At 54.7% G+C, this 25,587-nt stretch overlaps 1 protein-coding gene across 4 annotated transcripts in view; it reads left to right on the top strand.

Moving 5' to 3' along the window:
• The window catches only part of LOC144951460 (tensin-3-like), a 91,869-nt gene that overhangs the window by 46,860 nt on the left and 19,422 nt on the right, over positions 1–25,587 (top strand). For 2 of the 4 annotated variants that reach the window (XM_078881743.1, XM_078881740.1), the window contains 3 exons: positions 15,871–15,954; positions 17,860–18,011; positions 19,804–19,942. In XM_078881743.1, coding sequence (XP_078737869.1) covers positions 15,871–15,954; positions 17,860–18,011; positions 19,804–19,942 — 375 coding nt within the window. The remainder of the gene's footprint in view (positions 1–15,870; positions 15,955–17,859; positions 18,012–19,803; positions 19,943–25,587) is intronic. The other 2 variants (XM_078881741.1, XM_078881742.1) reach the window with 2 other exon arrangements.

The raw sequence follows: 25,587 nt of genomic DNA, 5'->3' as shown, positions 1-25,587 counted from the left end.
TCAGGTGGTGCCACAGGCTTCGATGCCAGGGGGCGGCCGGCTCTCTGTTTTTCCAGTAACCCTCCGACACTTGACGCCACCGATGCTGATCATCTCCCGCTTGCAGCCCTGAGCCGGCGGTGGAAATTCCACATTCCCAACGTGGGGGCCAAGTCTCGTTGTCGGACATACCACTGGTTGAACTTGCCACGAAAGCGGTACCTATTTTATTGACCCCGGAGGAATGGTGATGATGGGTTGAGGTCAATCTTCCCCCTGGTGCCAGAAGTTGCGGGGCTGACGTCAGCGCTATTCGAGTTATCGGTGAGAGACGTAGCGGGAAGGACAGACACAGAGAGACGGAGAGTGAGACTGTGAGACATACTCTGAATCAGAATGTTTAGACTGGACGAATCCGATGAGAAGCCAGCTGTGTCCAGTAGACAGAGAGAGAGACTGTGAGACGGAGAGAGAGACAGGGAATGTGAGACAGAGACAGAGGGAGAGAGACAGCGAGACGGAGAGGGAGGGAGAGCGAGAGACAGGGAACGTGAGACAGACAGAGGGTCTGGGTTCTATTTAGACACGGGGGGGTCATGGGAACAAGACACGGTGGCCTGCAGCGCTCTACTAATGAACTCGCTCGCTCACCCAGTACTAATGGACTCACTCACTCACCCGCTCGCTCACCCAGTACTAATGGACTCACTCACTCACCCGCTCGCACACACAGTACTAATGGGCTCGCTCGCTCACCCAGTACTAATGGTCTCACTCACTCACTCACCCAGTACTAATGGACTCGCTCGCACACCCAGTACTAATGGAATCACACGCTCACCCGCTCACCCAGTACTAATGGACTCACTCACCCAGTGTTAATGGACTCACTCACACGCTCACCCAGTGTTAATGGACTTACTCACTCACCCAGTGTTAATGAACTTACTCACTCACCCAGTGTTAATGGACTCACTCACTCACCCAGTGTTAATGGACTCACTCACTCACCCAGTGTTAATGGACTCACTCACACGCTCACCCAGTGTTAATGGACTTACTCACTCACCCAGTGTTAATGGACTCACTCACTCACCCAGTGTTAATGGACTCACTCACTCACCCAGTGTTAATGGACTCACTCACTCACCCAGTGTTAATGGACTCACTCACTCACCCAGTGTTAATGGACTCACTCACTCACCCAGTGTTAATGGACTCACTCACTCACCCAGTGTTAATGGACTTACTCACTCACCCAGTGTTAATGGACTCACTCACCCAGTGTTAATGGACTCACTCACTCACCCAGTGTTAATGAACTCATTCACTCACCCAGTGTTAATGGACTCACTCACTCACCCAGTGTTAATGGACTCACTCACTCACCCAGTGTTAATGGACTTACTCACTCACCCAGTGTTAATGGACTCACTCACCCAGTGTTAATGGACTCACTCACCCAGTGTTAATGGACTCACTCACTCACCCAGTGTTAATGGACTCACTCACTCACCCAGTGTTAATGGACTCATTCACTCACCCAGTGTTAATGGACTCATTCACTCACCCAGTGTTAATGGACTCACTCACTCACCCAGTGTTAATGGACTCATTCACTCACCCAGTGTTAATGAACTCACTCACTCACCCAGTGTTAATGGACTCACTCACTCACCCAGTGTTAATGGACTCATTCACTCACCCAGTGTTAATGGACTCATTCACTCACCCAGTGTTAATGGACTCACTCACTCACCCAGTGTTAATGGACTCATTCACTCACCCAGTGTTAATGGACTCACTCACTCACCCAGTGTTAATGGACTCACTCACTCACCCAGTGTTAATGGACTCACTCACTCGCTCACCCAGTGTTAATGGACTCATTCACTCACCCAGTGTTAATGGACTCATTCACTCACCCAGTGTTAATGGACTCACTCACTCACCCAGTGTTAATGAACTCATTCACTCACCCAGTGTTAATGGACTCATTCACTCACCCAGTGTTAATGGACTCACTCACTCACCCAGTGTTAATGGACTCATTCACTCACCCAGTGTTAATGGACTCATTCACTCACCCAGTGTTAATGGACTCATTCACTCGCTCACCCAGTGTTAATGGACTCATTCACTCACCCAGTGTTAATGGACTCACTCACTCACCCAGTGTTAATGGACTCACTCACTCGCTCACCCAGTGTTAATGGACTCATTCACTCACCCAGTGTTAATGGACTCATTCACTCACCCAGTGTTAATGGACTCACTCACTCACCCAGTGTTAATGAACTCATTCACTCACCCAGTGTTAATGGACTCATTCACTCACCCAGTGTTAATGGACTCATTCACTCACCCAGTGTTAATGGACTCACTCACTCACCCAGTGTTAATGAACTCATTCACTCACCCAGTGTTAATGGACTCACTCACCCAGTGTTAATGGACTTACTCACTCACCCAGTGTTAATGGACTCACTCACTCACCCAGTGTTAATGGACTCACTCACCCAGTGTTAATGGACTCATTCACTCACCCAGTGTTAATGGACTCACTCACTCACCCAGTGTTAATGGACTCACTCACCCAGTGTTAATGGACTCACTCACTCACCCAGTGTTAATGGACTCACTCACCCAGTGTTAATGGACTCACTCACTCACCCAGTGTTAATGGACTCACTCACCCAGTGTTAATGGACTCACTCACTCACCCGCTCACCCAGTACTAATGGACTCACACGCTCACCCAATACTAATGGACTCACTCACTCACCCAGTGTTAATGGACTCACACGCTCACCCAGTGTTAATGGACTCACTCACCCAGTGTTAATGGACTCACTCACCCAGTGTTAATGGACTCACTCACTCACCCAGTGTTAATGGACTCACTCACCCAGTGTTAATGGACTCACTCACTCACCCAGTGTTAATGGACTCATTCACTCACCCAGTGTTAATGGACTCACTCACCCAGTGTTAATGGACTCATTCACTCACCCAGTGTTAATGGACTCACTCACTCACCCAGTGTTAATGGACTCACTCACTCACCCAGTGTTAATGGACTCACTCACTCACCCAGTGTTAATGGACTCATTCACTCACCCAGTGTTAATGGACTCACTCACTCACCCAGTGTTAATGGACTCATTCACTCACCCAGTGTTAATGGACTCACTCACCCAGTGTTAATGGACTCATTCACTCACCCAGTGTTAATGGACTCACTCACTCACCCAGTGTTAATGGACTCACTCACTCACCCAGTGTTAATGGACTCACTCACTCACCCAGTGTTAATGGACTCACTCACTCACCCAGTGTTAATGGACTCACTCACTCACCCAGTGTTAATGGACTCACTCACTCACCCAGTGTTAATGGACTCACTCACTCACCCAGTGTTAATGGACTCATTCACTCACCCAGTGTTAATGGACTCACTCACTCACCCAGTGTTAATGGACTCATTCACACACCCAGTGTTAATGAACTCATTCACTCACCCAGTGTTAATGGACTCATTCACTCACCCAGTGTTAATGGACTCATTCACACACCCAGTGTTAATGGACTCACTCACTCACCCAGTGTTAATGGACTCACTCACTCACCCAGTGTTAATGGACTCACTCACTCACCCAGTGTTAATGGACTCACTCACTCACCCAGTGTTAATGGACTCATTCACTCACCCAGTGTTAATGGACTTACTCACTCACCCAGTGTTAATGGACTCACTCACCCAGTGTTAATGGACTCACTCACCCAGTGTTAATGGACTCACTCACTCACCCAGTGTTAATGGACTTACTCACTCACCCAGTGTTAATGGACTCACTCACTCACCCAGTGTTAATGGACTCACTCACTCACCCAGTGTTAATGGACTCACTCACTCACCCAGTGTTAATGGACTCACTCACTCACCCAGTGTTAATGGACTCACTCACTCACCCAGTGTTAATGGACTCACTCACTCACCCAGTGTTAATGGACTCACTCACTCACCCAGTGTTAATGGACTCACTCACTCACCCAGTGTTAATGGACTCACTCACTCACCCAGTGTTAATGGACTCACTCACTCACCCAGTGTTAATGGACTCACTCACCCAGTGTTAATGGACTCACTCACTCACCCAGTGTTAATGGACTCACTCACCCAGTGTTAATGGACTCACTCACTCACCCAGTGTTAATGGACTCATTCACTCACCCAGTGTTAATGGACTCATTCACCCAGTGTTAATGGACTCACTCACCCAGTGTTAATGGACTCACTCACCCAGTGTTAATGGACTCATTCACCCAGTGTTAATGGACTCACTCACCCAGTGTTAATGGACTCACTCACCCAGTGTTAATGGACTTACTCACTCACCCAGTGTTAATGGACTCACTCACTCACCCAGTGTTAATGGACTCACTCACCCAGTGTTAATGGACTCACTCACCCAGTGTTAATGGACTCACTCACTCACCCAGTGTTAATGGACTCACTCACTCACCCAGTGTTAATGGACTTACTCACTCACCCAGTGTTAATGGACTCACTCACTCACCCAGTGTTAATGGACTCACTCACTCACCCAGTGTTAATGGACTCACTCACTCACCCAGTGTTAATGGACTCACTCACTCACCCAGTGTTAATGGACTCACTCACTCACCCAGTGTTAATGGACTCACTCACTCACCCAGTGTTAATGGACTCACTCACTCACCCAGTGTTAATGGACTCACTCACTCACCCAGTGTTAATGGACTCACTCACTCACCCAGTGTTAATGGACTCACTCACTCACCCAGTGTTAATGGACTCACTCACCCAGTGTTAATGGACTCACTCACTCACCCAGTGTTAATGGACTCACTCACCCAGTGTTAATGGACTCACTCACTCACCCAGTGTTAATGGACTCATTCACTCACCCAGTGTTAATGGACTCACTCACCCAGTGTTAATGGACTCACTCACCCAGTGTTAATGGACTCACTCACTCACCCAGTGTTAATGGACTTACTCACTCACCCAGTGTTAATGGACTCACTCACTCACCCAGTGTTAATGGACTCACTCACTCACCCAGTGTTAATGGACTCATTCACTCACCCAGTGTTAATGGACTCACTCACTCACCCAGTGTTAATGGACTCACTCACTCACCCAGTGTTAATGGACTCATTCACTCACCCAGTGTTAATGGACTCACTCACTCACCCAGTGTTAATGGACTCACTCACTCACCCAGTGTTAATGGACTCACTCACTCACCCAGTGTTAATGGACTCACTCACTCACCCAGTGTTAATGGACTCACTCACTCACCCAGTGTTAATGGACTCACTCACTCACCCAGTGTTAATGGACTCACTCACTCACCCAGTGTTAATGGACTCACTCACCCAGTGTTAATGGACTCACTCACTCACCCAGTGTTAATGGACTCACTCACTCACCCAGTGTTAATGGACTCACTCACCCAGTGTTAATGGACTCACTCACTCACCCAGTGTTAATGGACTCACTCACCCAGTGTTAATGGACTTACTCACTCACCCAGTGTTAATGGACTCACTCACCCAGTGTTAATGGACTCACTCACTCACCCAGTGTTAATGGACTCACTCACTCACCCAGTGTTAATGGACTCACTCACTCACCCAGTGTTAATGGACTCATTCACTCACCCAGTGTTAATGGACTCACTCACTCACCCAGTGTTAATGGACTCACTCACCCAGTGTTAATGGACTCACTCACTCACCCGCTCACCCAGTACTAATGGACTCACTCACTCACCCAGTACTAATGGACTCACACGCTCACCCAATACTAATGGACTCACTCACTCACTCACCCAGTGTTAATGGACTCACACGCTCACCCAGTGTTAATGGACTCACTCACTCACCCAGTGTTAATGAACTCATTCACTCACCCAGTGTTAATGGACTTACTCACTCACCCAGTGTTAATGGACTCACTCACTCACCCAGTGTTAATGAACTCATTCACTCACCCAGTGTTAATGGACTCACTCACCCAGTGTTAATGGACTCACTCACTCACCCAGTGTTAATGGACTCACTCACCCAGTGTTAATGGACTCACTCACTCACCCGCTCACCCAGTACTAATGGACTCACTCACTCACCCAGTACTAATGGACTCACACGCTCACCCAATACTAATGGACTCACTCACTCACTCACCCAGTGTTAATGGACTCACACGCTCACCCAGTGTTAATGGACTCACTCACTCACCCAGTGTTAATGAACTCATTCACTCACCCAGTGTTAATGGACTCACTCACTCACCCAGTGTTAATGGACTCACTCACCCAGTGTTAATGGACTCACTCACTCACCCAGTGTTAATGGACTCATTCACTCACCCAGTGTTAATGGACTCACTCACCCAGTGTTAATGGACTCACTCACTCACCCAGTGTTAATGGACTCACTCACCCAGTGTTAATGGACTCATTCACTCACCCAGTGTTAATGGACTCACTCACCCAGTGTTAATGGACTCACTCACTCACCCAGTGTTAATGGACTCACTCACCCAGTGTTAATGGACTCATTCACTCACCCAGTGTTAATGGACTCACTCACCCAGTGTTAATGGACTTACTCACTCACCCAGTGTTAATGGACTCACTCACCCAGTGTTAATGGACTCATTCACTCACCCAGTGTTAATGGACTCACTCACCCAGTGTTAATGGACTCACTCACTCACCCAGTGTTAATGGACTCACTCACCCAGTGTTAATGGACTCATTCACTCACCCAGTGTTAATGGACTCACTCACCCAGTGTTAATGGACTCACTCACTCACCCAGTGTTAATGGACTCACTCACTCACCCAGTGTTAATGGACTCACTCACTCACCCAGTGTTAATGGACTCACTCACCCAGTGTTAATGGACTCATTCACTCACCCAGTGTTAATGGACTTACTCACTCACCCAGTGTTAATGAACTCATTCACTCACCCAGTGTTAATGGACTCATTCACTCACCCAGTGTTAATGGACTTACTCACTCACCCAGTGTTAATGGACTCACTCACTCACCCAGTGTTAATGGACTCACTCACTCACCCAGTGTTAATGAACTCATTCACTCACCCAGTGTTAATGGACTCACTCACTCACCCAGTGTTAATGGACTCACTCACCCAGTGTTAATGGACTCACTCACCCAGTGTTAATGGACGCACTCACTCACCCAGTGTTAATGGACTCACTCACTCACCCAGTGTTAATGGACTCACTCACCCAGTGTTAATGGACTCACTCACCCAGTGTTAATGGACGCACTCACTCACCCAGTGTTAATGGACTCACTCACTCACCCAGTGTTAATGGACGCACTCACTCACCCAGTGTTAATGGACTCACTCACTCAGTGTTAATGGACTCACTCACCCAGTGTTAATGGACTCACTCACCCAGTGTTAATGGACGCACTCACTCACCCAGTGTTAATGGACTCACTCACTCACCCAGTGTTAATGGACGCACTCACTCACCCAGTGTTAATGGACTCACTCACTCAGTGTTAATGGACTCACTCACTCACCCAGTGTTAATGGACGCACTCACTCACCCAGTGTTAATGGACGCACTCACTCACCCAGTGTTAATGGACTCACTCACTCAGTGTTAATGGACTTACTCACTCACCCAGTGTTAATGGACTCACTCACTCACCCAGTGTTAATGGACTCACTCACCCAGTGTTAATGGACTCACTCACTCACCCAGTGTTAATGGACTCATTCACCCAGTGTTAATGGACTCATTCACACACCCAGTGTTAATGGACTCACTCACTCACCCAGTGTTAATGGACTCACTCACTCACCCAGTGTTAATGGACTCACTCACACACCCAGTGTTAATGGACTCACTCACCCAGTGTTAATGGACTCACTCACTCACCCAGTGTTAATGGACTCACTCACCCAGTGTTAATGGACTCACTCACACACCCAGTGTTAATGGACTCACTCACCCAGTGTTAATGGACTCACTCACTCACCCAGTGTTAATGGACTCACTCACCCAGTGTTAATGGACTCACTCACTCACCCAGTGTTAATGGACTCATTCACTCACCCAGTGTTAATGGACTCACTCACCCAGTGTTAATGGACTCACTCACTCACCCAGTGTTAATGGACTCACTCACTCACCCAGTGTTAATGGACTCACTCACTCACCCAGTGTTAATGGACTCACTCACTCACCCAGTGTTAATGGACTCACTCACTCACCCAGTGTTAATGAACTCATTCACTCACCCAGTGTTAATGGACTCATTCACTCACCCAGTGTTAATGGACTCACTCACTCACCCAGTGTTAATGGACTCACTCACTCACCCAGTGTTAATGGACTCACTCACCCAGTGTTAATGGACTCACTCACTCACCCAGTGTTAATGGACTCACTCACTCACCCAGTGTTAATGGACTCACTCACTCACCCAGTGTTAATGGACTCACTCACTCACCCAGTGTTAATGGACTCACTCACTCACCCAGTGTTAATGGACTCACTCACTCACCCAGTGTTAATGGACTCACTCACTCACCCAGTGTTAATGGACTCACTCACTCACCCAGTGTTAATGAACTCATTCACTCACCCAGTGTTAATGGACTCACTCACCCAGTGTTAATGGACTCACTCACTCACCCAGTGTTAATGGACTCACTCACCCAGTGTTAATGGACTCACTCACTCACCCAGTGTTAATGAACTCATTCACTCACCCAGTGTTAATGGACTCATTCACTCACCCAGTGTTAATGGACTCACTCACTCACCCAGTGTTAATGGACTCACTCACTCACCCAGTGTTAATGGACTCACTCACCCAGTGTTAATGGACTCACTCACTCACCCAGTGTTAATGGACTCACTCACTCACCCAGTGTTAATGGACTCACTCACTCACCCAGTGTTAATGGACTCACTCACTCACCCAGTGTTAATGAACTCATTCACTCACCCAGTGTTAATGGACTCACTCACCCAGTGTTAATGGACTCACTCACTCACCCAGTGTTAATGGACTCACTCACCCAGTGTTAATGGACTCACTCACTCACCCGCTCACCCAGTACTAATGGACTCACTCACTCACCCAGTACTAATGGACTCACACGCTCACCCAATACTAATGGACTCACTCACTCACTCACCCAGTGTTAATGGACTCACACGCTCACCCAGTGTTAATGGACTCACTCACCCAGTGTTAATGGACTCACTCACTCACCCAGTGTTAATGGACTCACTCACCCAGTGTTAATGGACTCACTCACTCACCCAGTGTTAATGGACTCACTCACCCAGTGTTAATGGACTCACTCACTCACCCAGTGTTAATGGACTCACTCACTCACCCAGTGTTAATGAACTCATTCACTCACCCAGTGTTAATGGACTCACTCACCCAGTGTTAATGGACTCACTCACTCACCCAGTGTTAATGGACTCACTCACTCACCCAGTGTTAATGAACTCATTCACTCACCCAGTGTTAATGGACTCATTCACTCACCCAGTGTTAATGGACGCACTCACTCACCCAGTGTTAATGGACTCACTCACTCACCCAGTGTTAATGGACTCACTCACTCACCCAGTGTTAATGGACGCACTCACTCACCCAGTGTTAATGAACTCACTCACCCAGTGTTAATGGACTCATTCACTCACCCAGTGTTAATGGACGCACTCACTCACCCAGTGTTAATGGACTCACTCACTCACCCAGTGTTAATGGACTCACTCACTCACCCAGTGTTAATGGACGCACTCACTCACCCAGTGTTAATGGACGCACTCACTCACCCAGTGTTAATGGACTCACTCACTCACCCAGTGTTAATGGACTCACTCACTCACCCAGTGTTAATGGACTCACTCACCCAGTGTTAATGGACTCATTCACTCACCCAGTGTTAATGGACTTACTCACTCACCCAGTACTAATGGACGCACTCACTCACCCAATACTAATGGACTCACTCACTCGCTCACCCAGTACTAATGGACTCACACACTCACACGCTCACCCAGTACTAATGGACTCACACACTCACACGCTCACCCAGTACTAATGGACTCACTCACTCACCCAGTGTTAATGGACTCGCTCACTCACACGGTCACCCAATACTAATGGACTCACTCACTCGCTCACACAGTACTAATGGACTCGCTCACCCAGTACTAATGGACTCACTCACTCACCCAGTGTTAATGGACTCGCTCACTCACACGGTCACCCAATACTAATGGACTCACCCGCTCACTCACCCAGTACTAATGGACTCGCTCACCCAGTACTAATGGACTCACTCACTCACCCAGTGTTAATGGACTCACTCACACGCTCACCCAATACTAATGGACTCACTCACTCGCTCACACAGTACTAATGGACTCACTCACCTAGTACTAACGGACTCGCTCGCTCACCCGCTCGCTCACCCAGTACTAACGGACTCTCTCGCTCACCCGCTCGCTCGCCCAGTACTAACGGACTCGCTCGCTCACCCTCCTCCCTAACCCGTGGGAGTCGCAGGAGGAGGAGCCGTGTCCCGGCCTCCGGCCAGGGTGCGCCGGCAGTACGGCAAGTGGGTTGACTCGCCTGCCCCTCGCACGCGTGGGTCTCCTCCGAGACGGCGCCACTGACGAGGGCCGTGAATGTGCCGATCGCTCCTCCGCTGCGTTCTGGGCTGGGCCGCGTGCCGGTCGGCGCCACGTCCGACGTTTCGCTCCCCGCCACCTGCGGTGTGACGCGTCTCGGCCACTGAAGGAGGCACTAGGCCTCGGTTTGACCCCAGGCCTCGGTTTGACCCCAGTTTGACCCCCCAGTTGACCTCTGTTTCCTATCGGAGGTCACAGGAAGGCGACGCAGCGACGGACCAACCGACTGTGGGCCCGTTCGTCCTCGACCGTGCCGACGGGGTTTTTTTTTTCCTCTACAAATGCACAGGGGCTGCGTCCATCGCCGCAATTGCTCGAAACGGGTCCCCATCGCAGCCTGTGTCTGTCACTGCTGCTGATCGTAGTCTGTGTCTCTGTCACTGCTGCTGATCGCAGTCTGTGTCTATGTCACTGCTGCTGATCACAGTCTGTGTCTATGTCACTGCTGCTGATCGCAGTCTGTGTCTATGTCACTGCTGCTGATCGCAGTCTGTGTCTCTGTCACTGATGCTGATCGCAGTCTGTGTCTGTCACTGCTGCTGATCGCAGTCTGTGTCTGTCACTGCTGCTGATCGCAGTCTGTGTCTCTGTCACTGATGCTGATCGCAGTCTGTGTCTCTGTCACTACTGCTGATCGCAGTCTGTGTCTCTGTCACTGCTGCTGATCGCAGTCTGTGTCTCTGTCACTGATGCTGATCGCAGTCTGTGTCTCTGTCACTACTGCTGATCGCAGTCTGTGTCTCTGTCACTGCTGCTGATCGCAGTCTGTGTCTCTGTCACTGATGCTGATCGCAGTCTGTGTCTCTGTCACTACTGCTGATCGCAGTCTGTGTCTCTGTCACTGATGCTGATCGCAGTCTGTGTCTGTCACTGCTGCTGATCGCAGTCTGTGTCTATGTCACTGCTGCTGATCGCAGTCTGTGTCTCTGTCACTGATGCTGATCGCAGTCTGTGTCTCTGTCACTGCTGCTGATCGCAGTCTGTGTCTGTCACTGCTGCTGATCGCAGTCTGTGTCTGTCACTGCTGCTGATCGCAGTCTGTGTCTCTATCACTGCTGCTGATCGCAGTCTGTGTCTGTCACTGCTGCTGATCGCAGTCTGTGTCTGTCACTGCTGCTGATCGCAGTCTGTGTCTCTATCACTGCTGCTGATCGCAGTCTGTGTCTGTCACTGCTGCTGATCGCAGTCTGTGTCTGTGTCACTGCTGCTGATCGCAGTCTGTGTCTCTGTCACTGCTGCTGATCGCAGTCTGTGTCTGTGTCACTGCTGCTGATCGCAGTCTGTGTCTCTGTCACTGCTGCTGATCGCAGTCTGTGTCTCTGTCACTGCTGCTGATCGCAGTCTGTGTCTCTGTCACTGCTGCTGATCGCAGTCTGTGTCTGTGTCACTGCTGCTGATCGCAGTCTGTGTCTGTCACTGCTGCTGATCACAGTCTGTGTCTCTATCACTGCTGCTGATCACAGTCTGTGTCTCTATCACTGCTGCTGATCGCAGTCTGTGTCTGTCACTGCTGCTGATCGCAGTCTGTGTCTGTGTCACTGCTGCTGATCGCAGTCTGTGTCTCTATCACTGCTGCTGATCGCAGCCTGTGTCTGTCACTGCTGCTGATCACAGTCTGTGTCTCTATCACTGCTGCTGATCGCATTCTGTGGCTGTCACTGCTGCCGATCGCAGCCGGTCACGTCCTGCTCGGCTCTATTTTGCCGGTGGCCCTAAGACGAGAGGAGCCATCGGTCGCAGTTTCTGAGGAACTGCCGATGCGCTTTTGTTCTTTCGGTAAAGTCACGTGGTTAGAAATGAAATAAAACAAATTACGACGTTTCGATCGCAACACGACCGCTTGTGTTGCGATCGAAACGTCGTGATTTGTTTTATTTTATTTTTAACTACGTGACTTTACCGAAAGAACCTAAGAGTATGGATTCCTGCAGTCACGAAAGCTTCAAATCAAGATTGAACTGCTTGGTGCACGTACGTGCCTGTGTGTGCTGTTTGACACTTACCGTGGGGCTTGTTTGTTGATTTTTTCCCGGCCTGCGCTTTCGTTCTGCTGTGATGACGACCGGTGTGTGTGCGCGTCATCGTCATTATCATCGTCGTCGTCATCGTCGTCGTCATCGTCGTCGTCATCGTCGTCATCATCGTCGTCATCATCATCGTCATCATCATCGTCGTCGTCGTCACGATGATGACGACCGGTGTGTGTGCGTCATCGTCATCGTAACGATGACGACGACAAATAATATCGGTCGCGCAAGCCTCCCACGTGTTACACGGATATGTGAGGGTCATGACGATGACGATGATGGATGCTGAACATGTTTGATGATGAAGATTCATTGATGATGATAATGATTATTATGATAATGATTATGATGATTCATGTTTGTTGATGACAATGATTAGAGCGGTAGATCCGAGCGGCTTGCAATCACAAAGTTGTGAGTTCAAATCCTGCTTGTGGGGCGGGGAGGTGGGGCGAGATGGGTAGGGGGGAGTGTGACTCAATCATCATCCCCTCCCTCTGGGGTCAATAAAATAGGTACCACAATAAAGGTGTTTTTTGGGCTTAGATCGCGTAAATATAAATGTGTCGTGGAACCCGCCACCACCCGACAGACACGTAAACAACGTGCAAATTTTGTTACTGGCACCGCACACCGGGTTGTGTGTTGGAGAGCACATCCACAACGTTAACAATCTGAGTCCGACGTTTCGCCAGTAGTTACAACAGGCATCATCAGGCAGACAGCCAGACAACCAAAATGAGTACCATTTTAAGGGGAAGTCGACAGCGGGGTTTCATCGTTAGAATGACGAGGACGATGATGACGACGACAACAATAACGATGGCGACGATGATGATGACGATGATGACGATGACGATGATGATGATGATGACGATGATGATGATGACGACGATGACGACGACGATGATGACGACGATGACGACGATGATGACGACGATGACGACGACGATGATGATGACGACGATGATGACGATGATGATGACGATGATGACGATGATGATAATGACGACGATGATGACGACGATGATGACGACCATGATGATGATGACGATGACGACGACGCTGATGACGACACTGATGACGACGACGACGATGATGATGATAACGCCGATCCCCCAACGGACTGACCGGCGCAACGATTTTCACCAAATCTACCCACCTGGTCGGCGCGACCTCCAGCCCTTCAGAGCCAGTGGTGGAAATTCCACGTTCCTTATGGAGGGTGGCGAGTTTAATCATGTTTTTGTCATAGCACAAACCCCGCTGTCGACTTCACCGTGAATTGGTACTCATTTTATCGACCCCAGAGGGAGGGGCTGATGATGATTGGCTGAGTAACACTCCCCCACCCATCCCGCCCCACAAACAGGATTTGAAGTCGGGATTTTTGTTTATTGCAAGCCGCTCGATCTACCGCTGTAATCGATGTCCTCATACTCAACAGTCAAGAATAATAATAATCATCATCAATGAATCTTCATCATCAAAGTATCGTCAGCATCGTCAGCATCGTCATCGTCATGACCGTCACATAGCACGTGGTAGGGCTCTCACGGCCAATGTTATCCACAATCGAGGTGTTTATTGGGTTAGATCGCGTAAATATGTGTCGTTAAACCCGCCACCACCCGACACAGCCAATCGGTAATAGTATAATGATGTGGTTTTACTCTCCAACACACCGGTTAGTGCCGTACTAGTGTAATAACACTCTGGAGACGGCTTGTGGAATTGGTCCTTTTATTTGCTTTCCTCAGTTCACAAGCACTCCCCGTTGCTGGCAGGCAACGGGAAGTGGGCAGACAGATCGCAAGAGACGCACCGCCACGTGGCACTCGGAGCCCCGCTCGCGCGTGGCCCTTCTCTCTCTTCGTTCTTTGTCTGACCACGTGTCCCTCGGCTCTTCCCTTATTTAATGCCTGGATCACGTGGTACGCTCCAGCCAATCCTTAATAGCCTGCGCTGAATGTTCCAGATTCCTCCATCAACTCCCGGGACCACGCCCCTGACTTGTCTTCCCATTGGCTGAGGCCAAGAGCAGCAGAACCAATCATCCTAGCTGACATCCCTCGATCACGCCAGGGCCATGCTCCCAGGCTCTCCCCCCATTGGCTGTAGAGCAGGACCGGCAGAGCCAATCACCACGTGAGCCGAACATAGGCTCTCATTACACTAGTAACGAATCGGCCACGTTCTGTTGACGTGACTAACCGAACTAGTTGGCTGTGTCGGGTGGTGGCGGCGGCGGGGTTTAACGACACAACATTTCTCTATTTACGAGATCGAACCCAAAAACAACAACAACAACAACCCCCTCTATTTACGTCCCCTATCCCTTTTTTGGGGAGCGAGTCATTCCCATTCTGAGCCTCGCCCTCCCATTGGCAATGTGGAATTACCAATCCAATTGGCGCAGGGGGGGGGGGGGGCAATCTAAGAACGTCCCGTGGGGAGACAAGAGGGGTTTGTGGTGGTGGTGGTGAAGGACGCTGCTACTGGGCAGTTGGAGGCAGTCGCCCTCCAACAACAATGGAGGGCGGAGGAGCGACGCTCACAATAACGAGCGGAGCGCTGGGTGGCTAAAGCACAGCAATTTGGCACAGTAGGGGGGCACAGGTGGTGCATCAGCCACTCATCTCAGTCAGTCGACCCGTGGCACCTGGGTCTGCCCCGTGACCTCCTGCCAGCGGGCGTTCGACACTTCACGTGGCCTCAACGTGCACATAGCCTGGCACAAGCGCCGTGGTGACGTCACCGCTACTTAGTGGCGAATGGCGGCTGTTGTTGTTGTTGTTGGTAGGGGTGGGAAGCCTCGACACACGCGTGAGGCCGTTTCGCTGTTGGGGACAACCGCGCACGAACATCTCGGACGACAGCCCGGTGATTGTTTGTTTGCGCTGTGGCGCACATCACCGAGGCTCAGGTCCCCCACGTGGCGTCGTTTGTTGGGTGGGGGGCACGTGGCCCTCATCACCTCCTTGGGATTCACCGCTGGGTTCACCCTCCGGTGTGATGCACGCCAGAGTTGTGGAGAGCTGTTGTTGTCGTGGTTGTTGTTGTTGTTGTTGACGTCACTCTGCCTGCGCTCTCCCCGCGCAGAGTACAACGCCATGCTGCAGGGGCGGCTGGAGAGCGGCGGCTCCCCACTCCCCACGCTACGACTCCGCTCGCACTCCGCGCCCGGTCTGCACCCTGCCTCCTGTCCCTGGTCTCCTGCACTCTGCCTCTGTCTGTCCCCTGCCTCCTGTCCCTGGTCTCCTGCACCCTGCCTCTGTCTCCTGCACCCTGCCTCTGTCTGTCTCCTGCACCCTGCCTCCTGTCCCTGGTCTCCTGCACTCTGCCTCTGTCTGTCCCCTGCCTCCTGTCCCTGGTCTCCTGCACCCTGCCTCTGTCTGTCTCCTGTCTCTGCCTCTGTCTGTCTCCTGTCTCTGCCTCTGTCTGTCCCCTGTCTCCTGTCCCTGGTCTCCTGCACCCTGCCTCTGTCTGTCTCCTGCCTCTGTCTGTCCCCTGCCTCTGTCTCCTGTTCTCCTGCACCCTGCCTCTGTCTGTCTCTTGCCTCTGTCTGTCTCCTGTCTCTGCCTCTGTCTGTCTCCTGTCTCTGCCTCTGTCTGTCCCCTGCCTCTGTCTGTCTCCTGTCTCTGCCTCTGTCTGTCTCCTGTCTCTGCCTCTGTCTGTCCCCTGTCTCCTGTCCCTGTTCTCCTGTCCCCTGCCTCTGTCTCCTGTCTCCTGTCTCTGCCTCTGTCTGTCCCCTGCCTGGCCCCTGTCTCTGTGTCTGTCCCTATCTGTCTGCCTCTTGTCCATCATGAAAGTTCATTTGCTTTCTTGCTGCCTCCTGTAACGCCTCCTGTGCGTGGTGCTCACCCATCCAAGCACTGCCCAGGCTCAACTCCTGCTTAGCTTCCGAGATTTGACGCGATCGGGAGCATGGCCCCCTCTGTCGAAATATCAACCCTCGTTCACGTGGCAACCCCCTGTTCTTGTGCGGTTGGGGAGGGGGGGGCGGGGGAGTCTGTGATGTTTTAGCAGCCCCCCCCCCCCCTGGGTAAGGCCATCAGACTGCCCGGTTTCACATTTGTCTGACCACGTGCTTAATGCATGAAGGCGGAGCTACCTGCGTAGTGGGCGGGGCTACTTGCGTAGTGGGCGGGGCTCTATGGGTGGTGGGCGTGGTCACCCGGGTAGTGGGCGGGGCTATGTGTGTGGTGGGCGTGGTCACCCGGGTAGTGGGCGGAGCTACCTGCGTAGTAGGCGAGCCTACCCCGGTTGGTGGGCGGAGCCTACCCCGGTTGGTGGGCGGAGCCTACCCCGGTTGGTGGGCGGAGCTACCGAGTAGTGGGGGGGGCTACCTAAGCGGTGGGCGACGGAGCGAGAACTCAAAGTAGGCGTGGTTATGCAAAAATAGGCGGGGCTAAAGTAGGGGGGGTGGAGAGAGGGGAAAAGGGGTGGGGCTGCTAGCTGGAACATGAACCCCAGGTGAACCCCACGTGAACCCCAGGTGAACTCCAGGTGAACCCCACACCGATCAAGTGTGGTCAGCATGGGAGAGCCGTCTCGAGCGCTCTCCCTCCCTCTCCCTCTGGAGACCCTCATGCCTGCAGTGCTGTGAGCGAGCTGTTGCAGAACTGCGCCTTGTAACTATTTGAAATAGTGAAGTTAACACTCTAAATTACAATACTTGCTTAGTACGCGCGTGCTGTCAAAATTATTAACTTTTTTCATTTTAAAGGATATGAGTTCGAGCTCATTTCCTATAATCCATGATTTGTGTTTTACTCATGACAATGGGAAACCCTTGAGCTACTTGGGGGCACGAATTTTTTGCATAATTAGCTTAGCACCGCTCGGGGAGGGGGATGTGACCCCCTGGCGTGACCTCTGTGTGTGTGACCTCGCTGTGTGTGTGACCCCTGTGTGTGTGTGACCCCTGCGTGTGACCCCTGTGTGTGTGTGACCCTTGTGTGTGTGTGACCCCTGTGTGTGTGTGTGACCCCTGTGTGTGTGTGTGACCCCTGTGTGTGTGTGTGACCCCTGCGTGTGTGTGTGACCCCTGCGTGTGTGTGTGACCCCTGCGTGTGTGTGTGACCCCAGGGCCCCGGCCTATGGGGCCCGGGCTGCAGACCCGGGTGGAGTCCATGCGGCGGAGAGCGGCCAGCGTGGGGCCCCGGGAAGAGGGAGAGGCCGAGGGGGGTGGGGCCACAGGGGCCCGCCACGACGCGGCCTGCGTGCCGGTGAGCGAGCGGGTGAGTGGGTTGGTGAGCGGGTGGGTGAGTGAGCGGGTGAGCGGGTTGGTGAGCGGGTGGGTGAGTGGGTTGGTGAGCGGGTGAGTGAGTGAGCAGGTGAGCGAGCGGGTGAGCGGGCAGGGGGTGGGTGAGTGGGTTGGTGAGCGGGTTGGTGAGCGGGTGGGTAAGTGAGCGGGTGGGTAAGTGAGCGGGTGAGCGGGCAGGGGGTGGGTGAGCGGGTGAGTGAGCGAGCGGTTGAGTGGGTTGGTGAGCGGGTTGGTGAGCGGGTGGGTGAGTGAGCAGGTGAGCGGGCAGGGGGTGGGTGAGTGGGTTGGTGAGCGGGTGAGTGAGCGAGCGGGTGAGCGGTGTGAGCGGGCAGGGGGTGGGTGAGTGGGTTGGTGAGCGGGTGAGTGAGCGAGCGGGTGAGCGGGCAGGGGGGTGGGTGAGTGGGTTGGTGAGCGGGTGAGTGAGCGAGCGGGTGAGCGGGCAGGGGGGTGGGTGAGTGGGTTGGTGAGCGGGTGAGTGAGCGAGCGGGTGAGCGGGTGAGCGGGCAGGGGGTGGGTGAGTGGGTTGGTGAGCGGGTGAGTGAGCGAGCGGGGTGAGCGGGCAGGGGGGTGGGTGAGTGGGTTGGTGAGCGGGTGAGTGAGCGAGCGGGTAAGCGGGCAGGGGGTGGGTGAGTAGGTTGGTGAGCGGGCGGGTTGGTGAGCGGGTGGCTGATCGGGCAGGGGGTGGGTGAGCGGGTTGGTGAGCGGGTGAGTGGGTTGGTGAGTGGGTTGGTGAGCGGGTTGGTGAGCGAGCGGGTGAGCGGGCAGGGGGGAGGGTGAGTAGGTTGGTAAGCGGGTGAGCGGGTTGGTGAGCGAGCGGGTGAGCGGGCAGGGGGTGGGTGAGTGGGTTGGTGAGTGGGTGGGTGAGCGAGCGGGTGAGCGGGCAGGGGGGTGGGTGAGTGGGTTGGTGAGCGGGCGGGTTGGTGAGCGGGTGGGTGGGTGTAGTTTGTATGTTCTCCCCATAGCTAACAAAGACAAAGATACCCACGTATAGCCTTCACAGATCTTCTCGGCCACGGTCATTCCCTCCCTTCTCTATGCTTGCGAAACGTGGACCCACATAATGTAACATCTTCGCCAGTTAGAAACATTTATGCTGGATTGTGTGAGGAGCTCATAAATCCTTGAAAGATGTGGACAAAGTCCCATCGGTGAGTTCTTCCGTCAGGCAAGGCTGCGTTGGCTGGGTCATGTAGTCCCCATGCCCAGCCACCGCATGCCTAAACAGCTTTTGTTCGGCCGGATCGAGTGGGCTAAACGGGCGGGGCACGGACTAGAGAAGAGATGGAGTGATGTGGTACAGGAGGACGTGGAGCTGAGTGGACTTGCCGATGACTGGTACCAGCGGTGTCAAGATCGGCCTCTGTGGAGGAGGCTCGTGAAGGACGCTACTGGGCAGTTGGAGGCAGTCGCCCTCCAACAACAACGGAGGGCGGAGAAGCGACGCTCACAACAACGAGCGGAGCGCCGGGTGGCTAAAGCACAGCACGTTAGCACAGTAGGGGGCACAGGTGGTGCATCAGCCAGTCATCTCAGTCATCTCAGTCAGTCGACCCGTGGCACCTGGGTCTGCCCCGTGACCTCCTGCCGGCGGGCGTTCGACACTTCACGTGGCCTCAACGTGCACATGGCCTGACACAAGCGTCGTGGTGACGTTACCGCCACTTAGTGGCGAATGGCGGTTGTTGTTGCTGCTGCTGCTGTGATTGCTGAGTGTGGGGTGTCTGCGCCGCGCTGTGACGGGCCCGCGTGTTGCCGCGCCTGTGCAGGCACCCCGCGAGGAGTACGGGGGGACCCCCTTGGGAGCCCACAGGGCGCCGAGCCCCTACTCCCACTCCCCGACTCCGGGGTACGCGACGGGGCCCCCCACGCCCACGTTCCCCGTGGCGCCCCCGACTCCCTACACACGTGAGTAGTGGGGGGCTGGGTGGGATGAGTAGTGAGGGGCTGGGTGGGATGAGTAGTGGGGGGCTGAGTGGGATGAGTAGTGGGGGGCTGAGTGGGATGAGTAGTGGGGGGCTGAGTGGGATGAGTAGTGGGGGGCTGAGTGGGATTAGTAGTGGGGGGCTGAGTGGGATGAGTAGTGGGGGCTGTGTGGGATGAGAAGTGGGGGGCTGGGTGGGATGAGTAGTGGGGGGCTGAGTGGGATGAGTAGTGGGGGGCTGTGTGGGATGAGAAGTGGGGGGCTGGGTGGGATGAGTAGTGGGGGGCTGAGTGGGATGAGTAGTGGGGGGCTGTGTGGGATGAGTAGTGGGGGGCTGTGTGGGATGAGAAGTGGGGGGCTGGGTGGGATGAGTAGTGGGGGGCTGAGTGGGATGAGTAGTGGGGGGCTGTGTGGGATGAGTAGGGGGGGGGCTGAGTGGGATGAGTAGTGGGGGGCTGTGTGGGATGAGAAGTGGGGGGCTGGGTGGGATGAGTAGTGAGGGGCTGAGTGGGATGAGTAGTGGGGGGCTGGGTGGGATGAGTAGTGAGGGGCTGAGTGGGATGAGTAGTGGGGGGCTGGGTGGGATGAGTAGTGGGGGGCTGAGTGGGATGAGTAGTGAGGGGCTGGGTGGGATGAGTAGTGGGGGGCTGAGTGGGATGAGTAGTGGGGGGCTGGGTGGGATGAGTAGTGGGGGGCTGAGTGGGATGAGTAGTGGGGGGCTGTGTGGGATGAGAAGTGGGGGGCTGGGTGGGATGAGTAGTGGGGGGCTGAGTGGGATGAGTAGTGGGGGGCTGAGTGGGATGAGTAGTGGGGGGCTGTGTGGGATGAGTAGGGGGGGGGCTGAGTGGGATGAGTAGTGGGGGGCTGTGTGGGATGAGAAGTGGGGGGCTGGGTGGGATGAGTAGTGAGGGGCTGAGTGGGATGAGTAGTGGGGGGCTGGGTGGGATGAGTAGTGGGGGGCTGAGTGGGATGAGTAGTGGGGGGCTGAGTGGGATGAGTAGTGGGGGGCTGAGTGGGATGAGTAGTGGGGGGCTGGGTGGGATGAGTAGTGGGGGGCTGAGTGGGATGAGTAGTGGGGGGCTGAGTGGGATGAGTAGTGGGGGCTGTGTGGGATGAGAAGTGGGGGGCTGGGTGGGATGAGTAGTGGGGGCTGAGTGGGATGAGTAGTGGGGGGCTGGGTGGGATGAGTAGTGGGGGGCTGAGTGGGATGAGTAGTGGGGGCTGTGTGGGATGAGAAGTGGGGGGCTGTGTGGGATGAGTAGTGGGGGGCTGTGTGGGATGAGTAGTGGGGGGCTGAGTGGGATGAGTAGTGGGGGGCTGGGTGGGATGAGTAGTGGGGGGCTGTGTGGGATGAGTAGTGGGGGGCTGTGTGGGATGAGTAGTGGGGGGCTGAGTGGGATGAGTAGTGGGGGGCTGAGTGGGATGAGTAGGGGGGGGCTGAGTGGGATGAGTAGTGGGGGGCTGTGTGGATGAGTAGTGGGGGGCTGAGTGGGATGAGTAGTGGGGGGCTGAGTGGGATGAGTAGTGGGGGGCTGAGTGGGATGAGTAGTGGGGGGCTGAGTGGGATGAGTAGTGGGGGGCTGAGTGGGATGAGTAGGGGGGGCTGAGTGGGATGAGTAGTGGGGGGCTGTGTGGGATGAGTAGTGGGGGGCTGAGTGGGATGAGTAGTGGGGGGCTGTGTGGGATGAGTAGTGGGGGGCTGTGTGGGATGAGTAGTGGGGGGCTGAGTGGGATGAGTAGTGGGGGGCTGAGTGGGATGAGTAGTGGGGGGCTGTGTGGGATGAGTAGTGGGGGGCTGTGTGGGATGAGTAGTGGGGGGCTGAGTGGGATGAGTAGTGGGGGGCTGAGTGGGATGAGTAGTGGGGGGCTGTGTGGGATGAGTAGTGGGGGGCTGTGTGGGATGAGAAGTGGGGGGCTGGGTGGGATGAGTAGTGGGGGGCTGAGTGGGATGAGTAGTGGGGAGCTGAATGGGATGAATAGTGGGGGGCTGAGTGGTATGAGTAGTGGGGGCTGAGTGGGATGAGTAGGGGAGGGCTGAGTGGGATGAGTAGTGGGGGGCTGAGTGGGATGAGTAGTGGGGGCTGTGTGGGATGAGAAGTGGGGGGCTGGGTGGGATGAGAAGTGGGGGGCTGGGTGGGATGAGTAGTCGGGGGCTGAGTGGGATGAGTAGTGGGGGGCTGAGTGGGATGAGTAGTGGGGGGCTGTGTGGGATGAGTAGGGGGGGCTGAGTGGGATGAGTAGGGGGGGCTGGGTGGGATGAGTAGTGGGGGGTTGTGTGGGATGAGTAGGGGGGGGGCTGTTTGGGATGATTTAGGGTTACTTTTGAGTAACCGGTAACGCATGAAAACTTGTTAAACCGGTTAATCACACACAGAGAAACGCCTTGGGCCACTGCCACTGCAGTGGTGAGCTTCACACAGGACCAATAGACTCCTAGAGACCCACAGACTCCTACAGAGACCCACAGACTCGTCCAGAGAACCACAAACTCACCACGTAGACCCACAAACTCCGACAGAAACCCAAAGACAACTCGCACGGAGAGCCACAGACTCGCACGGGGACCCACGGACTCGCACGGGGACCCACGGACTCGCACGGGGACCCACGGACTCACTCGCACGGTTACCCACGGACTCGCACGGGGACCCACGGACTCGCACGGGGACCCACGGACTCGCACGGAGACCCACGGACTCGCACGGAGACCCACGGACTCGCCGCGCGGTGGAACCGCGATGACCCACGCGGGGCCCGGGCGGACAGAGAGGGCCGCAGCATCACGGAGCGACCTCCAGGCTCGCTCGGGGCCCTGATGCATCACTCAACGCCGCCCGAGCCAAATGCGTCGATTTGGGGATTAGTCCGACTGCGCGGTTTGTCGCTGGCCGCTCGGCGTTGCGTGCCGGGTGGGCCCTGGGCGGGTCACGACGAGAGCGGGGGGGGGGGGGGTCAGCCGTGGGCACTGCCGGATTATCCTCGTACTACTACTAGTAATAGCTACGGGCCCCGCACTTTCAAGGGCCCCGCGCTAAATGCTTTCAAGCTATCAATTCCGGTTCAGTGATTCTGCACTCGCTCTATTACTATAGTACTATACCGCCTTCGACTTTTATGAACGACCGGGTGATTAAGGTTAGCGATTTGTCGTATTATCCGGCTGTATAGCAAATGAAAAAAACCACAACTGCTTTACTATGCAAGTTAAACATATGTGTTTGAATATTTACGTGTTTATACTGGTAGGAACGAAGTGAACCAGCCTACAATAGATTATATCGTCCGTTCGTTTGTCCGTCCGTCCGTGTAGCAACATCGCCCCCTACTGCAAACACTTGGCAGGACCCTACAAAAACCTTTAGACTCAGTGAGGCTTTCCTGGCTAAACAAGTATTACATTCCCTTATAATTCCCTGAGATAGCTTTTAATTAAAACATTTAAATTAAAAATTAACTCACAGCGGCCTAAAGCCTACAGCTAGGCCTAAAGCCTAGAACTAGGCCTCAAACTCTCCCTTCGTATCGTCCGATTAGGTGTAGCAGCATCGCCCCCTACTGCAAACACTTGGCAGGACCCTACAAAATCCTTTACACTCAGTGAGGCTTTCCTGGCTAAACAAGTGTAATAATACATTATGTTTATATTCTTTGGTTATTCGTTCCTACCAGCCCACCCCGCAGGGTCCTGTTTTACTTATTTAGGGCCCTTTAATAACATCGCACGCTACAGGCCCCGCACTTCGCTTGATCCGCCACTGGCCGTGGGCGATGCCACCCGGCGTGCCGAGGTCACCCTCTCGACGCCTCTCTCCCTTTGCGATGTGAAGCGGTGGCGGGCGAGGAGGGGATGGGGGAGGTTTTTGTTGTTTTGTTTCACAGTCATTGCCGCTCGTGTCCGTGCAAGTTTCCGCTGCGGACGCGTTGTGTGAGCTCCTCTCCTCTCTCTCGCTCTGTGTGTGTGTATGCCAAGTCTCTCTCGCTCTCTGTGTGCCAAGTCTGTGTACGTGTGTGGGGGGGGGGGGTGCCAGAGGTCGCAATCGGGTACCCGATACCCGTACCCTACCCGATACCCGGCTACCCGTACCCGGCCGGGTACGGGTACCGTTTGCGACCCTGGTGCGGCCGGGTACGGGTAAGCCGTGAGTCACTGGTGAGTAACCGTTTGTCACTCATTTCCCAACGTCTTGTCTCTTCTCACAATTCAAGTTCCTAGAATCAACCCACCCGCGCCTGCAACATGGCTTCATCCCAGAGTTCGCAATCGGGTACCCGATACCCGTACCCTACCCGACCGGGTACGGGGTAGCCGGGTATCGGGTAGGGTACGGGTACCCGTTTGCGACCCTGGTGCGGCCGGGTACGAGTAAGGAATCAAAACCCGTTTGCGACCTCTGGGGTGTGCCAAGTCCCGTCTGGAAGAAGTGTTGTGACGGTGTGGCCTTCCTTCCACGTCGCTCTGCAGTGTGCACGCTACTCAAGAGCCCGAGAGTCCGTGGGCAATGCGAGTCTGTGTGGTGAGGGCGGATGAGGGGAGAGTTTTGGGGTTGGGCCTCCTCCCTCCACCCCCCCATGGCGCCCATCACAATGGCCTCATTCACCCGCGCGGCGCAGCCTCCTCCTGCTCCTCCCGGGAGAGCTCCTCTCCCTCCCCCCCTCTCCCTCCCCCCTCTCCCTCCCCCCTCTCCCTCCCCCCTCTCCCTCCCCCCTCTCCCTCCCCCCTCTCCCTCCCCCCTCTCCCTCCCCCCTCCCCCCTACCCCCCCCCTCTCCCTCCCCCCTCTCCCTCCCCCCTCTCCCTCCCCCCCTCTCCCTCCCCCCTCCCCCTCTCCCTCCCCCCTCCCCCCTCTCCCTCCCCCCTCCCCCCTCTCCCTCCCCCCTCCCCCCTCTCCCTCCCCCCTCCCCCCTCTCCCTCCCCCCTCCCCCCTCTCCCTCCCCCCTCTCCCTCCCCCCTCTCCCTCCCCCCTCTCCCTCCCCCCTCTCCCTCCCCCCTCTCCCTCCCCCCTCTCCCTCCCCCCTCTCTCTCCCCCCCTCCCCCCTCTCCCTCCCCCCCTCCCCCCTCTCCCTCCCCCCTCTCCCTCCCCCTCCCCCCTCCCCCCTCTCCCTCCCCCCTCTCCCTTCCCCTCTCCCTCCCCCCCTCTCCCTTCCCCTCTCCCTCCCCCCTCTCCCCTCTCCCTCCCCCCTCTCCCCTCTCTCTCCCCTCTCCCTCCCCCCTCCCCCTCTGCCTCCCCCCCCTCCCCCTCTGCCTCCCCCCCCTCTGCCTCCCCCCCCTCTGCCCCCCCCCCCTCTGCCCCCCCTCTCCTTTCTCCTCCCCCCCTCTCCCCTCCCCCCTCTCTCTTTTCCCTCGTGTTCCACTCTCCCCATCTCTCCCCATCTCGCCTGTCTCTCTCTTGTCGACGCTTTCTCTCGCTCTCCAACTCTCCCTCCCCTCTCCCCCCTCGCTCTCCCTCCCCACTCCCCCCTCGCTCTCCAACTCTCCCTCCCCCCTCCATTCACTCCCTCTTTCTTCTCTGAAACTCTCCTCCCATTAGATTCCTCCCGCTCTTCCGCTCTCCACTCCCCTCTTCCCTCCCCCACTCGTCTTTCTCAAACTATACCCCCTCCTCCTCTCCCTCTCCCAATCTCCCCATCTCT

The sequence above is a fragment of the Lampetra fluviatilis genome, chromosome 62 (assembly GCF_964198595.1).
Source record: "Lampetra fluviatilis chromosome 62, kcLamFluv1.1, whole genome shotgun sequence".
Classification (NCBI taxonomy): domain Eukaryota; kingdom Metazoa; phylum Chordata; class Hyperoartia; order Petromyzontiformes; family Petromyzontidae; genus Lampetra; species Lampetra fluviatilis.
This window is presented reverse-complemented; position numbering and strand designations above follow the sequence as displayed.